The sequence below is a fragment of the Oryzias latipes genome, chromosome 8 (assembly GCF_053564925.1).
Source record: "Oryzias latipes strain Hd-rR chromosome 8, Olatipes_Hd-rR_3.1".
In the NCBI taxonomy this organism is placed as follows: domain Eukaryota; kingdom Metazoa; phylum Chordata; class Actinopteri; order Beloniformes; family Adrianichthyidae; genus Oryzias; species Oryzias latipes.
Window position 1 is genome coordinate 11,773,469 of NC_136244.1, and position 19,382 is coordinate 11,792,850.

Here is a 19,382-nt window from a genome sequence, read left to right on the forward strand (position 1 = left end):
GTGGGGTCATCTGGACCCCACAACACAGTGCACTGAACCTTTTTTCTTCAATGATTTGTGATCTTTTACTAATGTCGATGGATTACATGAAATCCATGGACACCATTATTCACCTTTATCATGGTAGGCATAATACGTCAATGGGGTCATCTGGACCTCATAAGATAGAACAAGGGTTAAAAGTGGACAGAGAATGTTGGCCCTGAATGGGTTTGTCCGCAGTTTCTGTGGTCACACCACCTGTGTTTGCCACAATGGCTTAAGTGGGCACTCACTATGCTAGCCAGCCACCTGGTTGACAGTGTAGCGAGCTCCGCTACCCCAGGTCTGGCAGAGCAAGCGAGCGTTGCCGCTCGGGGCCTGCAGAGGTAGCTACGCATAGCAAACCAGCCCACTGAGTGCTCACTTAAGCCAATGAGGGAAAACACAGGTAGGGCCACTACAGAAACACCGGCCAAACCCATTCAGGGCCCACATTTTCTGCCCACGTTTAAATCATATGGGGCCCACTTGGCCTTGCTGACTGGGTACAGGAACTGTAGTTGAAGGGAGTCCAAAGAAAAAACTAGTTCAGGATAAGAAATCTGTAGAACCTAACAATGAAATGTCAGCAGGAATCCAGCCAGATTGGGATTTTAGGGATTGAAAACCTTTATTCACAGTAATGCCAGAAAAACCCAAAATTGTTGATAAAAATAAGTTACATAACTAATAGAAGAACGCAGGGTTTTTTAAAATGTCAAATGCCTCCGGCAGACTCACTATAAAATTCAAAAATAATAAAATAACAAGTCTGTATGCATTATTTAAATGGCGAAGGGGCCGTCAACATGCTTTCAGCCAAAGGTGTGTTTTTAGACAAAGCATGTTTTTTTTCATACGATTCACACAGAGGAAAAGTCAAAGTTCTGTATTTTTTTTACTCTAATTCGTTCTGGAGTATATGTTTGAGGTCAGAATCTAAGGTGATGTTCATAGAGAATTTTTATTTATTATTATTTTATTTCTTTATTTCAATGTATTTCTTTTATTATTATTATTATTATTATTATTATTATTATTATTATTATTATTATTAGTATTTATTATTATTATTATTTCCTTATTTATTATTATTATTATTATTATTATTATTATTATTATTATTATTATTATTATTATTTTTAATCTATTTTAGGTTCTCCATTATTATTTTTAGGGGGGGGTGCCCTGGGGGGGGGGGGGGGGGGGTTGCTAGTCCCTAGGGATGTCAGGGCATGAATGGTGGGGCTGGACCTCCTGCCCCTCCGTTTTGGCACCGGGCCCCTTCCTTGCTGACTGTCTCTCAGCGCTGGCGAGGCTCTGGCCTCAATCTGCGGCTGGCTTGCCGCCTCCTGACTGGCTGGCCGAACTGGGAGCGGGGCCACCTAACACTGCCGGCTGGCCGGTCGCTCGGGGGAGCCTTCTTCCCCCAGTTGTGCCCATCCGCCTGCTCTTCCACACTCCCACCCAAATAAATGTTGCACATAGGGCTCCGGGAACTGGATGGGTGGGTTATGCTGGCAGGGCTCACTGGGGGATCTCTCTCTGGGTCGTGTCGGCGCCCACCCTCCATCCCGCTTTTACTTGCATATAAGACACCCTTATTTATCTTGGGCCTTGTGGGAGGGGGCACGATGAAACATCTGTCCTCATCTTTCACTGGTCCGCCCCACAATTTTAACTTACAGTTTAGACACACACACTACATGTTAGCAGCACACACACAGCAAATACACACCACACACAGAGGGACTCCGGAGTGGGGGGGCTCTGCTTCTTGGCAGCGGTGGGGCCCACCACACTGGAGACCTCCTATTTTAACTGCAGGCACACACACAGCACACCCACACCTCCGTACATCCGTAGGGTAGGGGAGGGGCGGCCAGTCTTCTCCCGCATGGTCCTTTCAGGGCTGCGGTGGTGGTCAGGCGTGCGGCGCTGGGGGGTTCGGTCGGCCAAGGGGGTTACTGCGTGGCGACCGGGGGTGGGGGACAACCAGAAGATTGTGAGTATGTGTGCGAGAGTGCATGGGTGGGAGGGACCTGGGGGCTGGCTCGCTGGGATCCTCTGGGGCTCTCCCTCCCCATCACAGAGTGGGGAGGGCAGTGGAAGGGTTTTGGAGGAGGGGTCAGATAATATGGCGGGTGAGGAGAGTTGTAGAGGGTAGGGTTATGGGGGGTGGGAGGGGAGCTGTGGCTGCGCGGCGATCTCTGGGTTGCTCGGGTCGGGTGCCGGGGCTGGCTTGCGGAGACGGGGCGCCGGTTGGGTGGTGGGCGGCTCATGGGTTCTCGGGGCCCTGGCCTCGTCCTTGTCTCGGCGTCTGGCGCCCGGTGGCCCCATGGCTGCCGCCTGGTACGGCTAAGCTCTCCTGTCCTGTGGCCTGGGGGCCCGGACCCCGGGTTCGCCTATGCCTCTGGGCGCCGGGGGAGCCCCTGTAGGGGGGACTTCTCTGCACCTGGCTGGCTGCTTGGGTCCCGATTCTAGGGGCGCTCCTGGCCTGGGGGTCTCTCCTCCTCTCTCCTGGTCTGGCTGGTCGGGCTGGCTAGGATCTGGTTCCCTTTATGAAGACACGGTTCACTTCAGCAGCATGCATGTATCTCTACCCCCATGTGCACGTGCACACTGCCACACTGCTCTCTGTCTGCTTCATCCCCCCTCCTTACCCACAGTTGTGTTGATGGACAGACATTTTCCGCTCATCTTCGTGTCAGAATTTCACCTTTGATGTAATATTTGTCTTTCCAGCAGATCTAGTATAATTGTTACAGCTTAAAATAATAACTTGTTCAAATCAGTACTTGTATCCCCCACTTTCTCACCTCTCTTCCCTTTACTCTCTTCCATCCCCCCCCCCCCTTACATTCTTCCCCTCTCCCTCCCCACACACATTAGGGGTCACGAATAAAGAGAAAAGAAGAAGAAAAAAAGTTTAGTTCCTAGATGTTTTTTATGACAACATTAATATTCCAAGATTATCAATATATTTTCTATAAGGGGAGCCAGTTTAGCTCGGGCTGGTTTGCGGGGCCTTCCGTGAAACCAAGGTTCAAATCCGGGCTGCTCCCTGTTCCCTTCTCTGCTTCTGTGCCGGTCCCAAGCCCGGATAAATTGAGAGGGTTGCGTCAGGAAGGGCATCCGGCGTAAAACATTGCCAAGTTAACCATGCGACTCCTCCTCGAAAGGGAGTCGCATGGATAATTTTTGACCTTTTGTTTCTTGATCTAAATTTTTGTAAAAACTATACCATATAGATTTTTTTATCTTCATGTCTAGGCCTTTTTTATACTTTTATGTATATTTTTAGTTAACTTTTATTTAAACTTTTCATTTATGTTGAGAGTCTTATATTTTAACCATATGCAACAGGTAAAAAAAACAACATATAATTGGCAGTATTCCAATCAATTTACTGAATTTCTTGGACCATAAGGCGCTCCGGAGTACAAGTTTGCAGATGCCACGAAATGCATATTAAAAAAAGTGGCACTGAAGTATGTTGAATTTTTGGGGGGAATTTATTTAAGCAAATATGTTAGGCACATCATAATAAGGGAATATATAATATTAATAGACTAAATATATGCAGGCATCACTACTTTTACACATTGATACTTATTTAGCTTCATGAATCATAGGAGGCAACAAATGAACAATTATTCAGAATAAAGAATATGTTAACAAGTCAACTATGTTAACAAGTCAATTAATTTATCTTCTAATCCATTTCTTTTTCCCCTTTCGGGGTCATGGGGCTGCTGGAGCCTATCCCAGCCACTTGCAGGTGAAGGCAGGGGACTCCTGGACAGCTCGCCAGCTTGTAGCAGGGCTACAATCACACACCCATTTCCACTCACATTCACACCTATTAACAATTCGGAGTAACTAACTAACCTATGAAGCATGTTTTTGGACAGTGGGAGGAAGCCCCCCATCCGGGATTTGAACCAGGGGCCTTCTTGCTGTGAGGCAAGAGCGCTAACCACTTCACCACCGTGTACTCTTATCTTTCTGGTCTGAGCCACTCTGGAACAATTTCCCCAAGTGCGGTGTAAATCTATGTTCACACTACCCTCCGCAAAACACATGTTAAAGAGGCAAATTTAAATCAAAAGTCTATTCAAAAGCATGTAAAAGCGTGTTTCAGGCTGCCACGTTCAAAACCCTTGCGTTCACGCATAGCTACGCACATTCTAAAATATTTTTCATTGTCTATTTTTTGTTGGTGTAAACATTGGTGGTTCTATGTTGGCTCTTGCTCTGCTCTGGCATCATCTCCCCAAGCTGTCAACAATGAAATAACCTTACTCCTATCCTGCCAGAACTGACTGGAATTCTCAATCGCCTCCTGGCTCACTCAAGGTCTGACCCACAGAAAGACACTGCTCCCTTGTCTTTATTATACTTTTATTAGCTTCTCTGGTTTTTGTGGAACTTTTCCAATTTTAAACCAGAGTTCTCATTTAGCACCTGTCTTTTACCATCGACTTTTCTGCTCCCAAATTGAATCTATTATAGTCGTCTATCAAGGTTGCTGTAAAACTTCCTGTTTAATGTCTCTAATGCCTTTCTAATCCTCTTACGCTGGTGTTTTCTTGATGTGCGATGATGCGATTATGGCACTTTACTTAAACAGAAACTTGACTGAAATCATATACATTATAATTACTATTATTACACCATTGATTTAGAGAGTTCAGGAATTTCTTTACATATTAAATTCGCAAAATTAAAAAAATCACAACAAGAATGTGAAGTAGAACTTTTTCAACTGCAAAACCCGTAATGCTTTGATAAAAAGCTGCTTAAATTGTTCAACATTATCAAATTTTATCTTAATTTACATAACTCAATTTCAAATAGTACAGTACTTTTTGAAAGTGTTTTTTTTACCTTTCATGCTTTTATTTATTTTTTTTGCTTGTGCATGGTTAAGGCTATGTTTTTTTTTTGTATGCCTATAGGGGGAAAATTGCAGCTAAATTCGGGGGAGCTTGGATTGGAAGCTTGGTTATTGCCTTTGGGCACAAGGAGCCTGTTTAATAAATGGACCTGAAAACCAGAGGGACTTGTCAGAGAAATGTTATTACCTAGGTTTTATGAATAGTCCCAGTATGAGAAGAAGGATCTCAAGTCTAAAGTCTGCATCTCTTTTGTGTCATTTGGGGACGTTTCTCAGTGGGGGCATGGCTTTTACCGGGTGTTTGACAAACACTTGACAGCTTTAATTCTATTTAATTCAAGTAAAGTTAAAATCTATGTATATAGTGTTAATAAATCAATTAAACACTATATTATTTCACTACACTATATTTAACTAAAATTCATATGCATTTTATATTTTAATTTAGATCTGCTGTGGAGTTTTGCACAGTTAGAAAAAATGGTAATGTATTTTTGCAATTTTTAACTTTAAAAAAAAAAAGTATTCTGAAAAAGAAAAGGATTATGTCACGGTGCCTCGGTCAGCCCCGCCCCCTCAGCTCTGCTCCTGACTTCCTCCAGCTGTGACCACTTCATCTCATCAACCTGCCTACTCTTAAGGAGATCCAACCCATTCATCGACGCCAGTTCGTTAACTCCTAACGGTGACTACGCCTGGTCAGCCTGCTCAAGTCCCATGTCTCTGTCCTGCCTTGCTCTCATGTTCTGCCTCTCTGTCTCAGGATTTACCCAAACGAAGGTCACCTGTGTGGAAGTCTGCCGTCACTCATCTGCCGTCCTGAACCGAGCTCGGAGTCCTCCAGCCGCGGTGTTCCCTCCAGCCTCGCCACGAGCCACGTCCGGATTCCCTCCTGTCAAAGGATTTATTCTCTTCAACTTTTCCTGTGATTAAACTCACTTACCAAGTTACTTACCCGACTGATCATTCTGAGTTCCAGCATCTGGGTCTGTCTCGCCTGAAAACCATGACAGAACGAACTGGCCAAAACCCAGACCCAGCTGACTCAGATGGTCTACGCTACGCCGTGAGCCAACAAGGAATCATCCTGGGACGCCAAGCTGACGCGCTATCCCAAATAGCATCGGCTCAACAGGAACTTTTTCGGCGCCTCGATGGTATGTCACAAACATTAACAGAAATCACCAGTCAAGCCTCCGCTTCTGCTCCTACAGTTCCGGCCGCGACTTCCGGCAACAACCCCTCTTCCGCCGCCGTCACGACTCCTGAAAATTTCCGTCTCCAACCGGAACCTTTCCACGGCAACACGGAAGCATGCGGGGGCTTTCTCCTCCAGTGCCAGTTACTCTTCCAACAAGCTCCACGATACTACTACTCCGATCACAGTAAGATCACGCTAGTCATCAACTCTCTTCGCAGTAAAGCGCTACAATGGGCTCAGGCTTTCTTAGCCGCCAATCCTATATCATACTTACCTTTTGAACGATTCATTAATGAATTTAAGTTGGTGTTCGATCAGCCCCGTAAGCAAGACGAAGCAGCACGCAAGCTCCTTTCACTCCGACAACGAAACCGCTCCGTTAGTGAGCATATCATAGACTTCCGCATCCTGGCTGTGGAGGCTGGATGGTCGGATCCAGCTCTCCGAGGGGTCTTTTACCAGTCCCTCAACGAAGCTATCAAAGATCATCTATGTACCCAGCCGGAGGCTAACACTTTCGAGGAACTAGCGGCTGCCGCCTTACGTTCCGACATCAGGCTACAGGAACGTAACGGGAGTCGGAGTCATGTGACCAGGAAGACTACTACGCTAACCCCCCTCGTCACTCCCATGGACTGTAACACCACTCTTCGGTCTGATACTCCTCGCACCATCCCAGAAGAGCCTATGCAGATCGGGCATTCAAAAATCACCGCCGAGGAGCGGCTTAGACGTCGCAACGAAGGTGCGTGTTTCTATTGTGGAGAATTAGACCATCAGATTAATCAATGCTCCCGCCGTTTAAACTCCAGAACCCCCCGTTAAGAGACCGGTCGCGGGGGGATTGTCCCACTCATAATAATTTCTTGTTTGTTCCGGTCAAGTTATGCCACGAATCCCGAATTCTTGACTTTCAGGCGCTGGTCGATTCAGGCGCAGAACAGAATTTAATAGATCAGAGTATCGTTGAGCGCTTAGCGTTACCCACTGAACAACTCCCCTCTCCGGTCCATGCTGCTGGGTTGGGGGGACAGCATCTGTCCATTATTTCCCATCGCACCAAGCCGGTTATGCTTATTACCTCGGGGAATCACCGCGAGTTCATTCAGTTCTTTGTCACTCGCACACCCCAGACTCCTGTCGTATTGGGATTCGCGTGGCTTAAACTCCATAATCCTCACCTCGATTGGTGCCGTTTTACTATCAGGGGGTGGAGTGATTTTTGCATGGGTCACTGTCTCCAATCTGCCTTATCCTCCGTTTCCACGCCCTCAAGCAGTGAACCCGAAATTATTGACCTTTCCAATATTCCGGACCTTTATCATGATTTAAAGCCCGTGTTCAGTAAATCGAAGGCTTCTTCCTTACCACCGCACAGACCTTATGATTGTGCCATCAACCTTCTCGAGGGCGCCACCCTGCCCAAGGGAAGATTGTTTAACCTTTCGGGTCCCGAAAAGAAAGCTATGGAGCTTTACATTCAGGAAGCCCTAGCTCAGGGTCACATTCGTCCCTCCTCTTCCCCAGCCGGGGCCGGATTTTTCTTCGTCGAGAAGAAAGACAAATCACTCAGACCTTGTATAGATTACCGCGAACTTAACCAAATAACTATTAAAGATAAATATTCTCTCCCACTCATCAGCTCGGTCTTTGATTCCATTCAGGAGGCACGCATATTCTCTAAACTCGACCTTCGCAATGCCTACCACCTCGTGCGTATGAGAGAAGGCGACGAATGGAAAACTGCATTCAATACTCCGCTAGGTCATTTCGAATATCTTGTGATGCCGTTTGGGCTAACCAACGCTCCTGCCACTTTTCAACGCTTGGTCAACGACGTCCTCAGAGATTTTCTAAATCAGTTTGTATTCGTGTATCTAGACGACATTTTGATCTACTCCAAAGATCCCAAGAACCACCAGAACCATGTGCGCCTTGTCCTTCAGAGGTTAGCCGAAAACCAGTTGTTCGTAAAGGCCGAAAAATGCCAGTTCCACACTACCAGCATCCCTTTCCTCGGGTACATTTTTGAAGCTGGCAGTATTCGACCTGATCCTGCCAAGATCACCGCTGTTTCCCAATGGGAATCCCCCACGTCACGTAAAAAGCTTCAGCAATTCCTTGGCTTTGCCAATTTCTATCGCCGTTTTATTCGAAATTACAGTGCTATCGCCGCGCCTCTCACACGTCTCACATCCACTGCTAAACCCTTTCTCTGGGACTCCACGGCTCAAGCCGCTTTCAGTAATCTTAAGAAACTGTTTGTATCAGCCCCCATCCTCATTCAACCAGATGTTTCCAGGCAGTTTGTGGTGGAGGTTGACGCCTCCGACTCCGGGGTTGGAGCTGTCTTATCCCAACGTGAAGAAACATCCGGAAAGCTAAAACCGTGTGCTTTCTTCTCAAAGAAATTATCTCCGGCGGAACGCAACTATGATGTGGGCAATCGGGAGCTCCTGGCAATAAAACTGGCTCTCGAAGAGTGGCGTCATTGGCTGGAGGGAGCGGCTCAACCTTTCATAGTATGGACAGACCATAAAAATCTGGAATACCTGCGTTCTGCCAAACGGCTCAACTCCCGCCAAGCCCGCTGGTGTTTGTTTTTTGACCGCTTTAACTTCTCCATCACTTACAGACCCGGCAGTAGAAATATCAAACCGGACGCCCTCTCACGCCAATTCTGTGACACCGAACACTCCAAGACTACCACCAGCATTCTCCCTGAAACCTGCATCATCGGCAATCTCATCTGGGACATCGAAACCAAAGTTATTCAGGCGCAAGGTGAGGAACCCGATCACCCCACTCCTCCTAACGGCACTCTCTATGTCCCCGCATCTGTAAGGTCGGCAGTCATCACCTGGGCTCATACCTCTCGCATCGCCTGTCATGGAGGAGTCACTCGTACACTCCATCTAATACGAAGACGCTTCTTCTGGCCCTCCATGAATAAGGACGTCAGAGAATACATCGCCGCCTGCTCTACCTGCGCTCGTTCTAAAGCTTCCAACTCTCCACCTTCGGGGTTGTTGCAGCCTCTGCCCACGCCGAACCGTCCCTGGTCCCACATCTCCATCGACTTCGTCACGGGCCTTCCCGTGTCTCAGGGTAACTCAGTCATTCTCACCGTAATCGACCGATTCTCCAAGTTTGTCCACTTTATTCCTCTCCCTCAGCTACCCACAGCCACTGAAACAGCAGAGGTCCTGGTAAATCACGTCTTCAGACACCACGGTATCCCTGCAGACATTGTGTCTGACCGCGGACCACAATTCATTTCTCAAGTCTGGAAGGCTTTCTGTTCTGCCTTAGGTGCCACCGTCAGCCTTACTTCTGGGTATCATCCCCAATCGAACGGACAAGCAGAACGGGCCAATCAGGAGCTGGAAGCTGCGCTCCGCTGCCTAGCCGCCCAGAACAACTCTGACTGGTCTAAATACTTGGTCTGGATCGAATACGCCCACAACACACATCCCTCCTCTGCCACGGGTGTGTCACCGTTTGAAGCATCTCTGGGTTATTTACCTCCTCTGTTTCCATCCCATGAACTAGATCTCACCGTTCCATCTGTCCAAGACCACCTTCAACGCTGCCAACTCATTTGGCGCCAGACTCAAGAGGCCCTCCGTCGCTCCAAGGAAGATAACTGCCGTACTGCCAACCGCCACAGGGTGGCAAGCCCCGACTACCAACCGGGCCAGAAAGTATGGTTATCTTCTAAAAATATTCCGATCCAGGCCACGTCCCGCAAGCTGGCTCCACGTTTTATTGGACCTTTCACCATAGATCGCATTATCAACCCCTCATGTGTCCGTCTTCACCTTCCGGCAGCCCTCAAAGTCCATCCGTCCTTTCACGTTTCTCAGATCAAGCCTGTTATGGACAGTGAATTGTGCCCGCCTTCCGCTTCCCCACCACCCGCCCGGCTCATCGACGGCGCTCCGGCGTTTACTGTCAGCCGTGTTTTGGATGTCCGGCGCCGGGGGCGCGGTTATCAGTTCTTGGTGGACTGGGAGGGTTATGGTCCTGAGGAACGATCTTGGATCTCCCGTTCCCTCATTTTGGACCATTCCCTCATTTCCGATTTCTACCGCGCCCACCCGGATCGTCGGCCTCGACCGCCCAGCGGCGGTCGTTAGGGGGGGGGTACTGTCACGGTGCCTCGGTCAGCCCCGCCCCCTCAGCTCTGCTCCTGACTTCCTCCAGCTGTGACCACTTCATCTCATCAACCTGCCTACTCTTAAGGAGATCCAACCCATTCATCGACGCCAGTTCGTTAACTCCTAACGGTGACTACGCCTGGTCAGCCTGCTCAAGTCCCATGTCTCTGTCCTGCCTTGCTCTCATGTTCTGCCTCTCTGTCTCAGGATTTACCCAAACGAAGGTCACCTGTGTGGAAGTCTGCCGTCACTCATCTGCCGTCCTGAACCGAGCTCGGAGTCCTCCAGCCGCGGTGTTCCCTCCAGCCTCGCCACGAGCCACGTCCGGATTCCCTCCTGTCAAAGGATTTATTCTCTTCAACTTTTCCTGTGATTAAACTCACTTACCAAGTTACTTACCCGACTGATCATTCTGAGTTCCAGCATCTGGGTCTGTCTCGCCTGAAAACCATGACAGATTAAGTGACAATATAATTAGGAATCTTATCCTCTCTGTCACACATTTGTTTTTTTAACAAAGAAATCAATATCGCAAGCTAAACCAGTGACCATGGATTGCACCTTCAAGCAAAAGTGGATTTAAAAAACTGGTTTTGTTGTTGGAATCAAGGCATACGTGCAGAAACCTTGCTAAAAATCAGTATGAATAAAGCTTGGCTCTGCAACGGTAACTCAATTTTCTCACTGAGCAAAAAAACAATAAAAATGAAGCAGATATGGCAGATAAAGAAAGGGGAACGTTTGAAGGTTGACAACTATTCTGTACAATTTCTTTTTATAGTGGAGCTGAAATGGACTGAGGTGAAGTGGAAAAACAGTTCTGAGATCTGACAAATCAAAGTGATCCATTTTTTATGACGGTCATGAATACTACGCACTGGAGCCAAGAGAGCAAAGACCTCCCTGCAATCAATTCACAGTGCAAATCCACTAACTTTCAGGCTGGAGGGTGGACAGAAGTGCAGATTGTAATAATTTATTCCAACATTAATAGAATATTTTTATATGAATATATTGTGAATTTTATTAAGCAAGGTTGCCAGAGCAAAAAATAAAAGTGGAGGGATTTCACCTACAAGACACAATGTCACATGCTTTACTGGTGAAAACCAAAGCCAACGGGTTAGCATTAACAGCCACCAACTCTTAAAATCTGAGGTGGAGGGACGCTACTCCAATGATCAAGGTTGGAGTAGCGGTCTTTGACATTTTGACAATTTATTCATAGATTTACTATCAAATTACTCTGTGAACCGATACATTAAACAGGTACACAACTTCGGAGGAACTAAAATTGTATCACATAAAGATTCATCACAATAAACCTGAAAAGCTAGGTAGTCTGGGACATTGCTGATTGGATGATGACGTTTGATTTTTGACGTTTGAGTTTCTGCAAATGTATTTTCATTAACCGTTGTAACCTTGTAAAGATTTTAAGATTAGTACAGAGCAAATCAAGTTACTCTTCATGCCAAATAACTTTCAGTTAATATGATGGACAAGTGTTGTCATCTAATCAGCAATGTTCGATGTTGACTATCGGTAAGTTTATAAAAAAAAAAAAAAAAACTTTTGCAAAAACAAAAGGAATTTTCAGAAATCAAAAGGAAATGTTAAAAATGAATGAAAAAGAAGAAATTTGTATTTGTTTTAGTATTTGAATTGTTGTTGTAATCTTTAATCTGTTTTTGCTTTGAGTGATTTGTTGGTTTGATTTGCCCTTCAGGGCCACCGAACAAAACTCAGCCAAAACTAATTAGAGAACAAAACCCAGAATCAAATGTCTTTTTCTTATGGAACCTTCGTAGTTTCTTGCATTTCAGATGTAATAAAGATCAGAAAATTTAGGAGGAAAAGCCTTAAACCTAAGATTTTTTTTTATTCTGCCTAAAAGAATTACAAAAAAAGGAGAAAAACAATATACAGTACAATGAGTACAAATGTCAAATTTAATAAATAGTTTTATGACTGCTGTTAAAAAAATAACTGTTTTTATAGTTTTTTCATCTAGTTTCTACGACGGAGTTTTAGGGCCACGGTGAGGAAAAAAAATTCTGGCCAACGTGACGAGATTAAAGTCGTCACGTCGACTTTAATCTCGTCATGACGAGAAAAAACTCGACACAAAGTTTCGAGAAAAAACTCGTCTTGTCGAGATAAAAGTCGAAATAAAGTTTCGAGATTAAAGTCGCAATGTTGCGCGCGAGAGAAAAAAACTCGTAAATTTACGAGATTATTGTGGAAGTGAGCATCATGCAGAGCAGCAGGTGAACGCCGTGCAGCAGCAGAGCAGACCGACTAAACGTAGCTGAACAGGTGAGCTGAATGTTTATTGATAACGTTCCAAATGTCTGGAGGCTCATTTGATTGATTTACGATTCATTAAAGTTTTATTTATTGATGGTTGGTTTGCAGGATCACTGCAGCCCGATGAAGCCATCGGGTGTCCCTGCAGCTGTCCACTTCAATCCTTTCTTCCTCCACCAAAGACAAGATCTCTATGTTTGTGTGATGCTTCCGTCTGAGGAGCAGCACTTTTCGCCTTTTTCAACGTTGTAATGCTAATATAACAGACTATTTTCATTCATCTTTGTTTTTTAATGATCAGACGGGACGCTTCGTCTGCAGCAGTGGCCGTATGTAACACTGTTTACTTCCGCATTGGTGATCGGATGACAGGTTCATGACGTAATGTGACAGATGAACTTCAGGTTATGTGAATGAAAGAGAATAAAGGCTGCAGCGATCCTCTACACCCAAACGTGTCTCTGAGCTCCTTATTTTACATATTAAACTCCGCTTTACTGACACCGAACCCCGGAAAGACGGCTCCACTGACAATAATCTGATTTTGAGTCGCCACAAGGTTCAGAATCTCTTTGTTTTAAACCTATAATCCGGAAATAAAGCTTCACAAAAGGCTCCACATATTTCATCTTCAAGCTAGGCTCCGATAAACGGACAACGTCGGGGTTTTCTCCTTGTTAATCTATGACTTTTTTACGACGGAGTTTTAGGGCCACGGGGAGGAAAGAAAAATTCTGGCCAACATGACGAGATTAAAGTCGTCATGTCGACTTTAATCTCGTCATGACGAGAAAAAACTCGACACAAAGTTTCGAGAAAAAACTCGTCCTGTCGAGATAAAAGTCGATATAAAGTTTCGAGATTAAAGTCGCAATGTTGAGCGACAGCAGTGAAGCTGCGTCTTTCAGGAATATTCAGTGTTATGGCTAATGTTAGAGAGCTAGTGGCTTTGTATTTAAGAGTTTACGACAGAGTTTTATGGCCACCAAAAAAAAGAAATTTTATTAGGAGATAAAAACTCGTAAATTTACGGGAAAAAAGTCATAGATTAACAAGGAGAAAACCCCGAAGTTGTCTGTTTATCGGAGCATTGCTTGAAGATGAAATATGTGGAGCCTTTTGTGAAGCTTATTTCCGGATTATAGGTTTAAAACAGAGATTCTGAGTCTTTTGGCGACTCAAAATCAGATTATTTTCCGTGTAGCAGTCTTTCCGGGGTTCGGTGTCGGTAAAGCGGACTTTCATATGTAAAATAAGGAGCTCAGAGACACGTTTGGGTGTTGAGGATCGCTGCAGCTTTTATTCTCCTTATCATTCACAAACCCTGAAGTTCATCTGTCACATTACGTCATGAATCTGTCATCCGATCACCAATGCGGAAGTAAACAGTGTTACATACGCCCCCTCCTGCAGATGAAGCTTGATCATTAAAAAACAAAGATGAATGAAAATAGTCTGTTATATTAGCATTACAACGTTGAAAAAGTCAAAAAGTGCTTCTCCTCCTCAGACGGAAGCATCACACAAACATAGAGATCTTGTCTTTGGTGGAGGAAGAAAGGATTCAAGCAAACAGCTGCAGGGACACCCGATGGCTTCATCGTGCTGCAGTGATCCTGCAAACCAACCATCAATAAATAAAACTTTAATAACTTGTAAATCAAACAAATGAGCTTCCAGACATTTGGAACGTTATCAATAAACATTCAGCTCACCTGTTCAACTGAGTTTAGTCGGTCTGCTCTGCTGCTGCACGGCGTTCACCTGCTGCTCTGCATGATGCTCACTTCCACAATAATCTCGTAAATTTATGAGTTTTTTTGCTTGCGCGCAACATTGCGACTTTAATCTCGAAACTTTATTTCGACTTTAATCTCGACAAGACGAGTTTTTTCTCGAAACTTTGTGTCGAGTTTTTTCTCGTCATGACGAGATTAAAGTCGACATGACGACTTTAATCTCGCCACGTTGGCCAGAATTTTTTTTCCTCACCGTGGCCCTAAAACTCCGTCGTACTTTTTCCCGTAAATTTGCGAGTTTTTATCTCCAAATAAAATTACTTTTTTTTGGTGGCCATAAAACTCTGTCGTCAACTCTTAAATAAGCCACTAGCTCACTAACATTAGCCATAACACTGAATACTCCTGAAAGACTCAGCTTCACTGCTCTCGCGCAACATTGCGACTTTAATCTCGAAACTTTATTTCGACTTTTATCTCGACACGACGAGTTTTTTCTGGAAACTTTGTGTCGAGTTTTTTCTCGCCAATTTTTTTTTGTGCCGAGTTTTTTCTCGTCATGACGAGATTAAAGTCGACATGACGACTTTAATCTCGTCATGTTGGCCAGAATTTCTTTTCCTCACCGTGGCCCTAAAACTCCGTCGTAAGTTTCTCATCATCTATGTCAGGTTTTTATTAAAAATGTTATCAAATACCTTAATAGTTTGGGAAAATATTTTTCTTCTTATTTCAGTGTTGTTGGTGCAATAAACTGTGTCACTGCTGCACAGAAGCGAAAAGCTCTTCAGATCTTGAAAGATGAAACATCAAAACCACGTCTGATCTTGTCCGTTCTGTTTTCCTCCTATACCTGCAGGATTTTTGTTCCCCTGAGGTTCCGTTTCCTCCGGTAAACTCTTCTGAGGCTTTGCTCGAAAGATTTTTCATCCGGGAGCCAAACTCCAGAATCCTTAGCTGGGCCTCCAGCATCATCTCCTTCCCATCGTGGCCTCCTCTCACTGCACTGCGGCTCCTGACATCACTGCAAGGCCAGTCATGTGTGGAAGCATGTCAGAGCAAAGGCCTGACCTGTGAACCTGCCTTTTACCGCTTCATCAACATTAAGGAGGCCTTTAAAGCGTAAGGTTTCTGATTTTTGTAAAAAAAAAAAAAAAAAGGTTCTACAAACAATAAACAACTTAATATGAAGCTTTATTACAGACTCATGACACAATTTGTCACAATATACACAAAACATATAAAGGATTTAAGGATTAAAAATAAAATCCTCAAACAAGTATAAAAACAATGACATAAAAAGTATAAAAAAACAATGTCATAAAAGTATAAAAAACAATGCCATAGAGGTATAAAAAACAATGACATAAAAGTATAAAAACAGTAAAATAACCAAGTTCAAACTACTGATAAAAGATTGGTTAACATTTATAGTTATTTTTAAAAAAAAAAGGTTTTTACATTGAAAAAAAAAATTACAACTGGTCAACTTATAAACATTGACAACATGGTTAAAAATTTAGTTTTAAATTTCAACATTTTTGTAATTCAGTTTTTCCCACAAACACTTTGGTTGAATCCGAATTGCATTCCTACCCCTACAGCTTCTCCCTATCCTTACAAGCGGAGAAATATGAAAAAATAGTGTCTTTAAACAAAAAACTGCTGTTTCAAAAAGCCTGAAGTTGTTAAGAAGAAGCTCCAGTCAGCGAGCTGCTACGAGCTCCCTACTTTGCCCCATTCTGAAGCATCCACTTGCAGACCGATTAATCCATATACATCTTCGTTTTCCTCGTCCGAGCTGGCATCTAGCTCAAAACTGTGTGGCTGGATTGCGTCAATATTGCTCACCATTTTTGTTGCACCGGTATTGTTAGGTTGGGGGTTATGAGGGGCTGAAAGCTAGCGGGTGAGAGAGTAAATGAAGGGATGATGGGAAATAAAGGTAGACTCACTTTGTGCCAACAGTCTGAGGCAGATTTCTAAGGAACTCCATCCACTCTGCAGAAACTTTTTGGCCAAAAATGGCATAATCATACTTGATAATTAATTGAAATTTGGTGTGATCATTATGGTAATTGTCCTATGGAAAATCTCACTGAGTGTTTTATAATACAGAGGGAGACAGGGACTGTCTTCTTCACAAAGTAATTAGGGTTTGTTCATCAACATTAAACTTTCAAAGCGTTGATTGAACAGTCAAAGGGCTTCATGTATCATTTGTCTTCCATAGACAAGCAGCCTGTCTGACTACTTTCTGACAGTGTCAGTCTTCTTTGAACAAAAATGCATCCAAAATCATATCACACATTTCACAAATCCCCTACTGTGCAGCCACATTCACGTTAGCTTAGCAGATGAAATATTAAGGAGTTCTAAAAGCAGGCAACTTCCAACCAGCTTTTTAAAGTAAAAGGTTTATTCATTCATCTTCTTCCGTTTTTTCCCTTTTGGGGTCACGGGGCTGCCGGAGCCTATCCCGGCCACTTGTGGGCAAAGGCAGGGGACACCCTCGCAGGGTAGAGTGTCCACAATCACACTCCCACGCACTCTCACTTTCACACCTAGGGACAATTTAGATTAACCAATTAACCTACGAAGCATGTATTTGGACGGTGGGTGGAAGCCAGAGTCCGCGGAGAAAACCCACGCATGCACGGTTTAGGTTTTTGAGGTTCAGTTATATTTTATCAGTGATGTAACAGCGGGTTAGTCCTGCTATAAGTGTTTATTAAAAAAAAGGTTACAGTAATAAGAACATGAAGAAGCTTCACTTTTTTAAAGATGACTTAAAAAAACTATAAAAACATTCGTTTACCATCTCAAGTGTATCACAGTTCTGTCACAGGACTTCATTAGAAGTTTGCCACTCAGTTTGGCGATTGGCAAGGAGTAAACCCACCCTCACTCCCCGTCATCCATGTTTAAAATCTCTCCCACTCACACCCCCAGCCTAACATTACCAATGCAACAGAAATGGTGATCAATATTGCTGCTATGCAGTCTGACAGGTTTGAGCCAGATGCCAGCTCAGATGAGCAAAGCAAAGAGGTATAAGCATCTTGTCAACTACTAGAATGAAGCGGAGCAGGGATCTTGTGGCACACTGATTGTAGCTTGTATGTCACTGCTTCAAGCTTTTTCATACAGCATTTTTTCATCTGCTCCCGATTCACAAAAGTTTGAATAACAAATTACAAAATTTTAATTTGAGTAGGTCTTTACAAACACTCGTGTTTACTTGCTTTTCACATGTAATTTGTCATGAACACTCAGGATTTAGTCCTGGTTTGGGGTTTTAGTCACTAATTCCTCATAATGTAGTGTCAAGGTTGCAAACCATTTACAATGTTATCCCATTTTTGTACCTTTTGGCTTTTTTGACTTTATATGAATCTTTTGAATAATTGATCTCATCTAAATTGCATTGTGATAACATCATATTTTGTTATTGGTGTACAGTTAATTTTTCCTTTCATTTTCAATTCTTGCTGCATAATGTAGTAGAAAAGTGGCACAAAGATTCAGCTTTCAAAGTTAATTATTTTGTTCTTGTCTTGGCTTCATATTTTAGGCTGGGTTTCCAGTGTGAAGTAGTGGAGTCGGAGATGAACCACCTCTTCCCTGCCTTCTCAACGGAGCATGGGGAATGTTCCCTGCAAGTGGATCCACTTCTGTTCAGCTGCGCTGGTTCTAGTGCCAAACACCAGCGCCTTTGCCCCTGCAGGGACCACCGGGATGGACAGGTGGCGCTATGCAAGGAGTGCCTATGACCAGAGGGGAGCCCAGTAGAGAGAGACAGTTTTGCATTAGTTGTACAAAACCAAATTGACCACCTTTATCAAGAACTCTGCAGTATGAAACTGTAATACCTAAACACGGATTGGATAAATTTACCTCAGACCCAGAAGTGGCTGCAAGTGAAGGGTAAGTTATAAATAATCTCAGGGAACTGCATGATTGTACTCTGAATCTAATGGGTTTGAAACTTCTGTTTACAATTTCCCATGACTGCAAAAGGAAAGAATATTACATGTGATTATTTTTAAATTCATAGTTGTGTGAATAAAAGCTGTCATCGTGGAGTTTGAATATTTGTATTTGATGCACCCAAAGCCATGTACACAAAAGTGAAGATGTGGTATTTTACATTTTCTGTGATGAATATATTTATGTCAGTAAATATATTTAATAAAACAAGACGAAACAGTGCTTTTTGATGCAAATGGTTTTAATTGCTTCACACTCTATTCATTTTAGCATTAAATAAAGAAAACTGTCCCTTCTGTTGATAAAACTAAACTGTGGCTTAGACACATTAAGTAGCATATCTGAAAGAAAAATTACACCAACTACATGTAATGACTTAATTTTGGCAGCATGAAAAATATTAGAAAGCCAATGACAATTGGCTCTCATAATAAAGCAAAAATATACATTGGTTACCATATTTCCAGTACTATAGGGCGGACCGGATTACAAGGTGTACTGTGGTCTGTTTTTTTAAACTGATGTCAAATATGGCGCACTGAAATATACGGCGCATTAACTGATGTTGGCCTCATTTTTGAGTCGGTATCCATAGCCAGTCTTGTTGATTATTTGGCTGAAGGGGTTCAGACGTATGCAGAACTGCAGTGGAGACAGAGCATCACCTTGGTAAATGCTACATTTGATGGACACTTGTGCAAGTGGCTTGCTATTGGCTAGGTTTCCACAGCTTCACCGAGTTTACTATGAAGGCTCTTAGAGTCCTGTTTATGTTGTACAGCTCCAAGCATTCAGTGATCCACGTGTGTGGCATTGAGTCATAGGCTTCCTTGTAATCAATCCAGGCTGTGCACAGGTTTGTGTGTCGTGACCTGCAGTCTTGAGCCACTGTTCTGTCAACCAGGAGTTGGTGTTTGGCTCCTCTGGAGTCTCTACTAATGCCCTTCTGTGTGTTGCTCATGTATTGATCAATGTGCCTATTTATCTTGGTTGCAATGATGCCTGACATGAGCTTCCATGTTGGTTAGAGACAGGTTATTGGCCGGTAGTTGGATGGGATT

The 19,382-nt window shown here is 43.9% G+C and overlaps 1 protein-coding gene across 1 annotated transcript in view; it reads left to right on the forward strand.

The window, feature by feature from the left end:
- mgat5b (alpha-1,6-mannosylglycoprotein 6-beta-N-acetylglucosaminyltransferase B) overlaps positions 1–18,543 on the forward strand; it is a 91,884-nt gene extending 73,341 nt beyond the window's left edge. The window contains exons 17-18 of the mRNA XM_023957678.2: positions 15,191–15,453; positions 17,906–18,543. Of these exons, the coding sequence (XP_023813446.1) occupies positions 15,191–15,453; positions 17,906–18,104 (462 nt within the window). The 3' untranslated portion in view covers positions 18,105–18,543. The remainder of the gene's footprint in view (positions 1–15,190; positions 15,454–17,905) is intronic.
- The last annotated feature ends 839 nt before the right edge of the window (positions 18,544–19,382 follow it).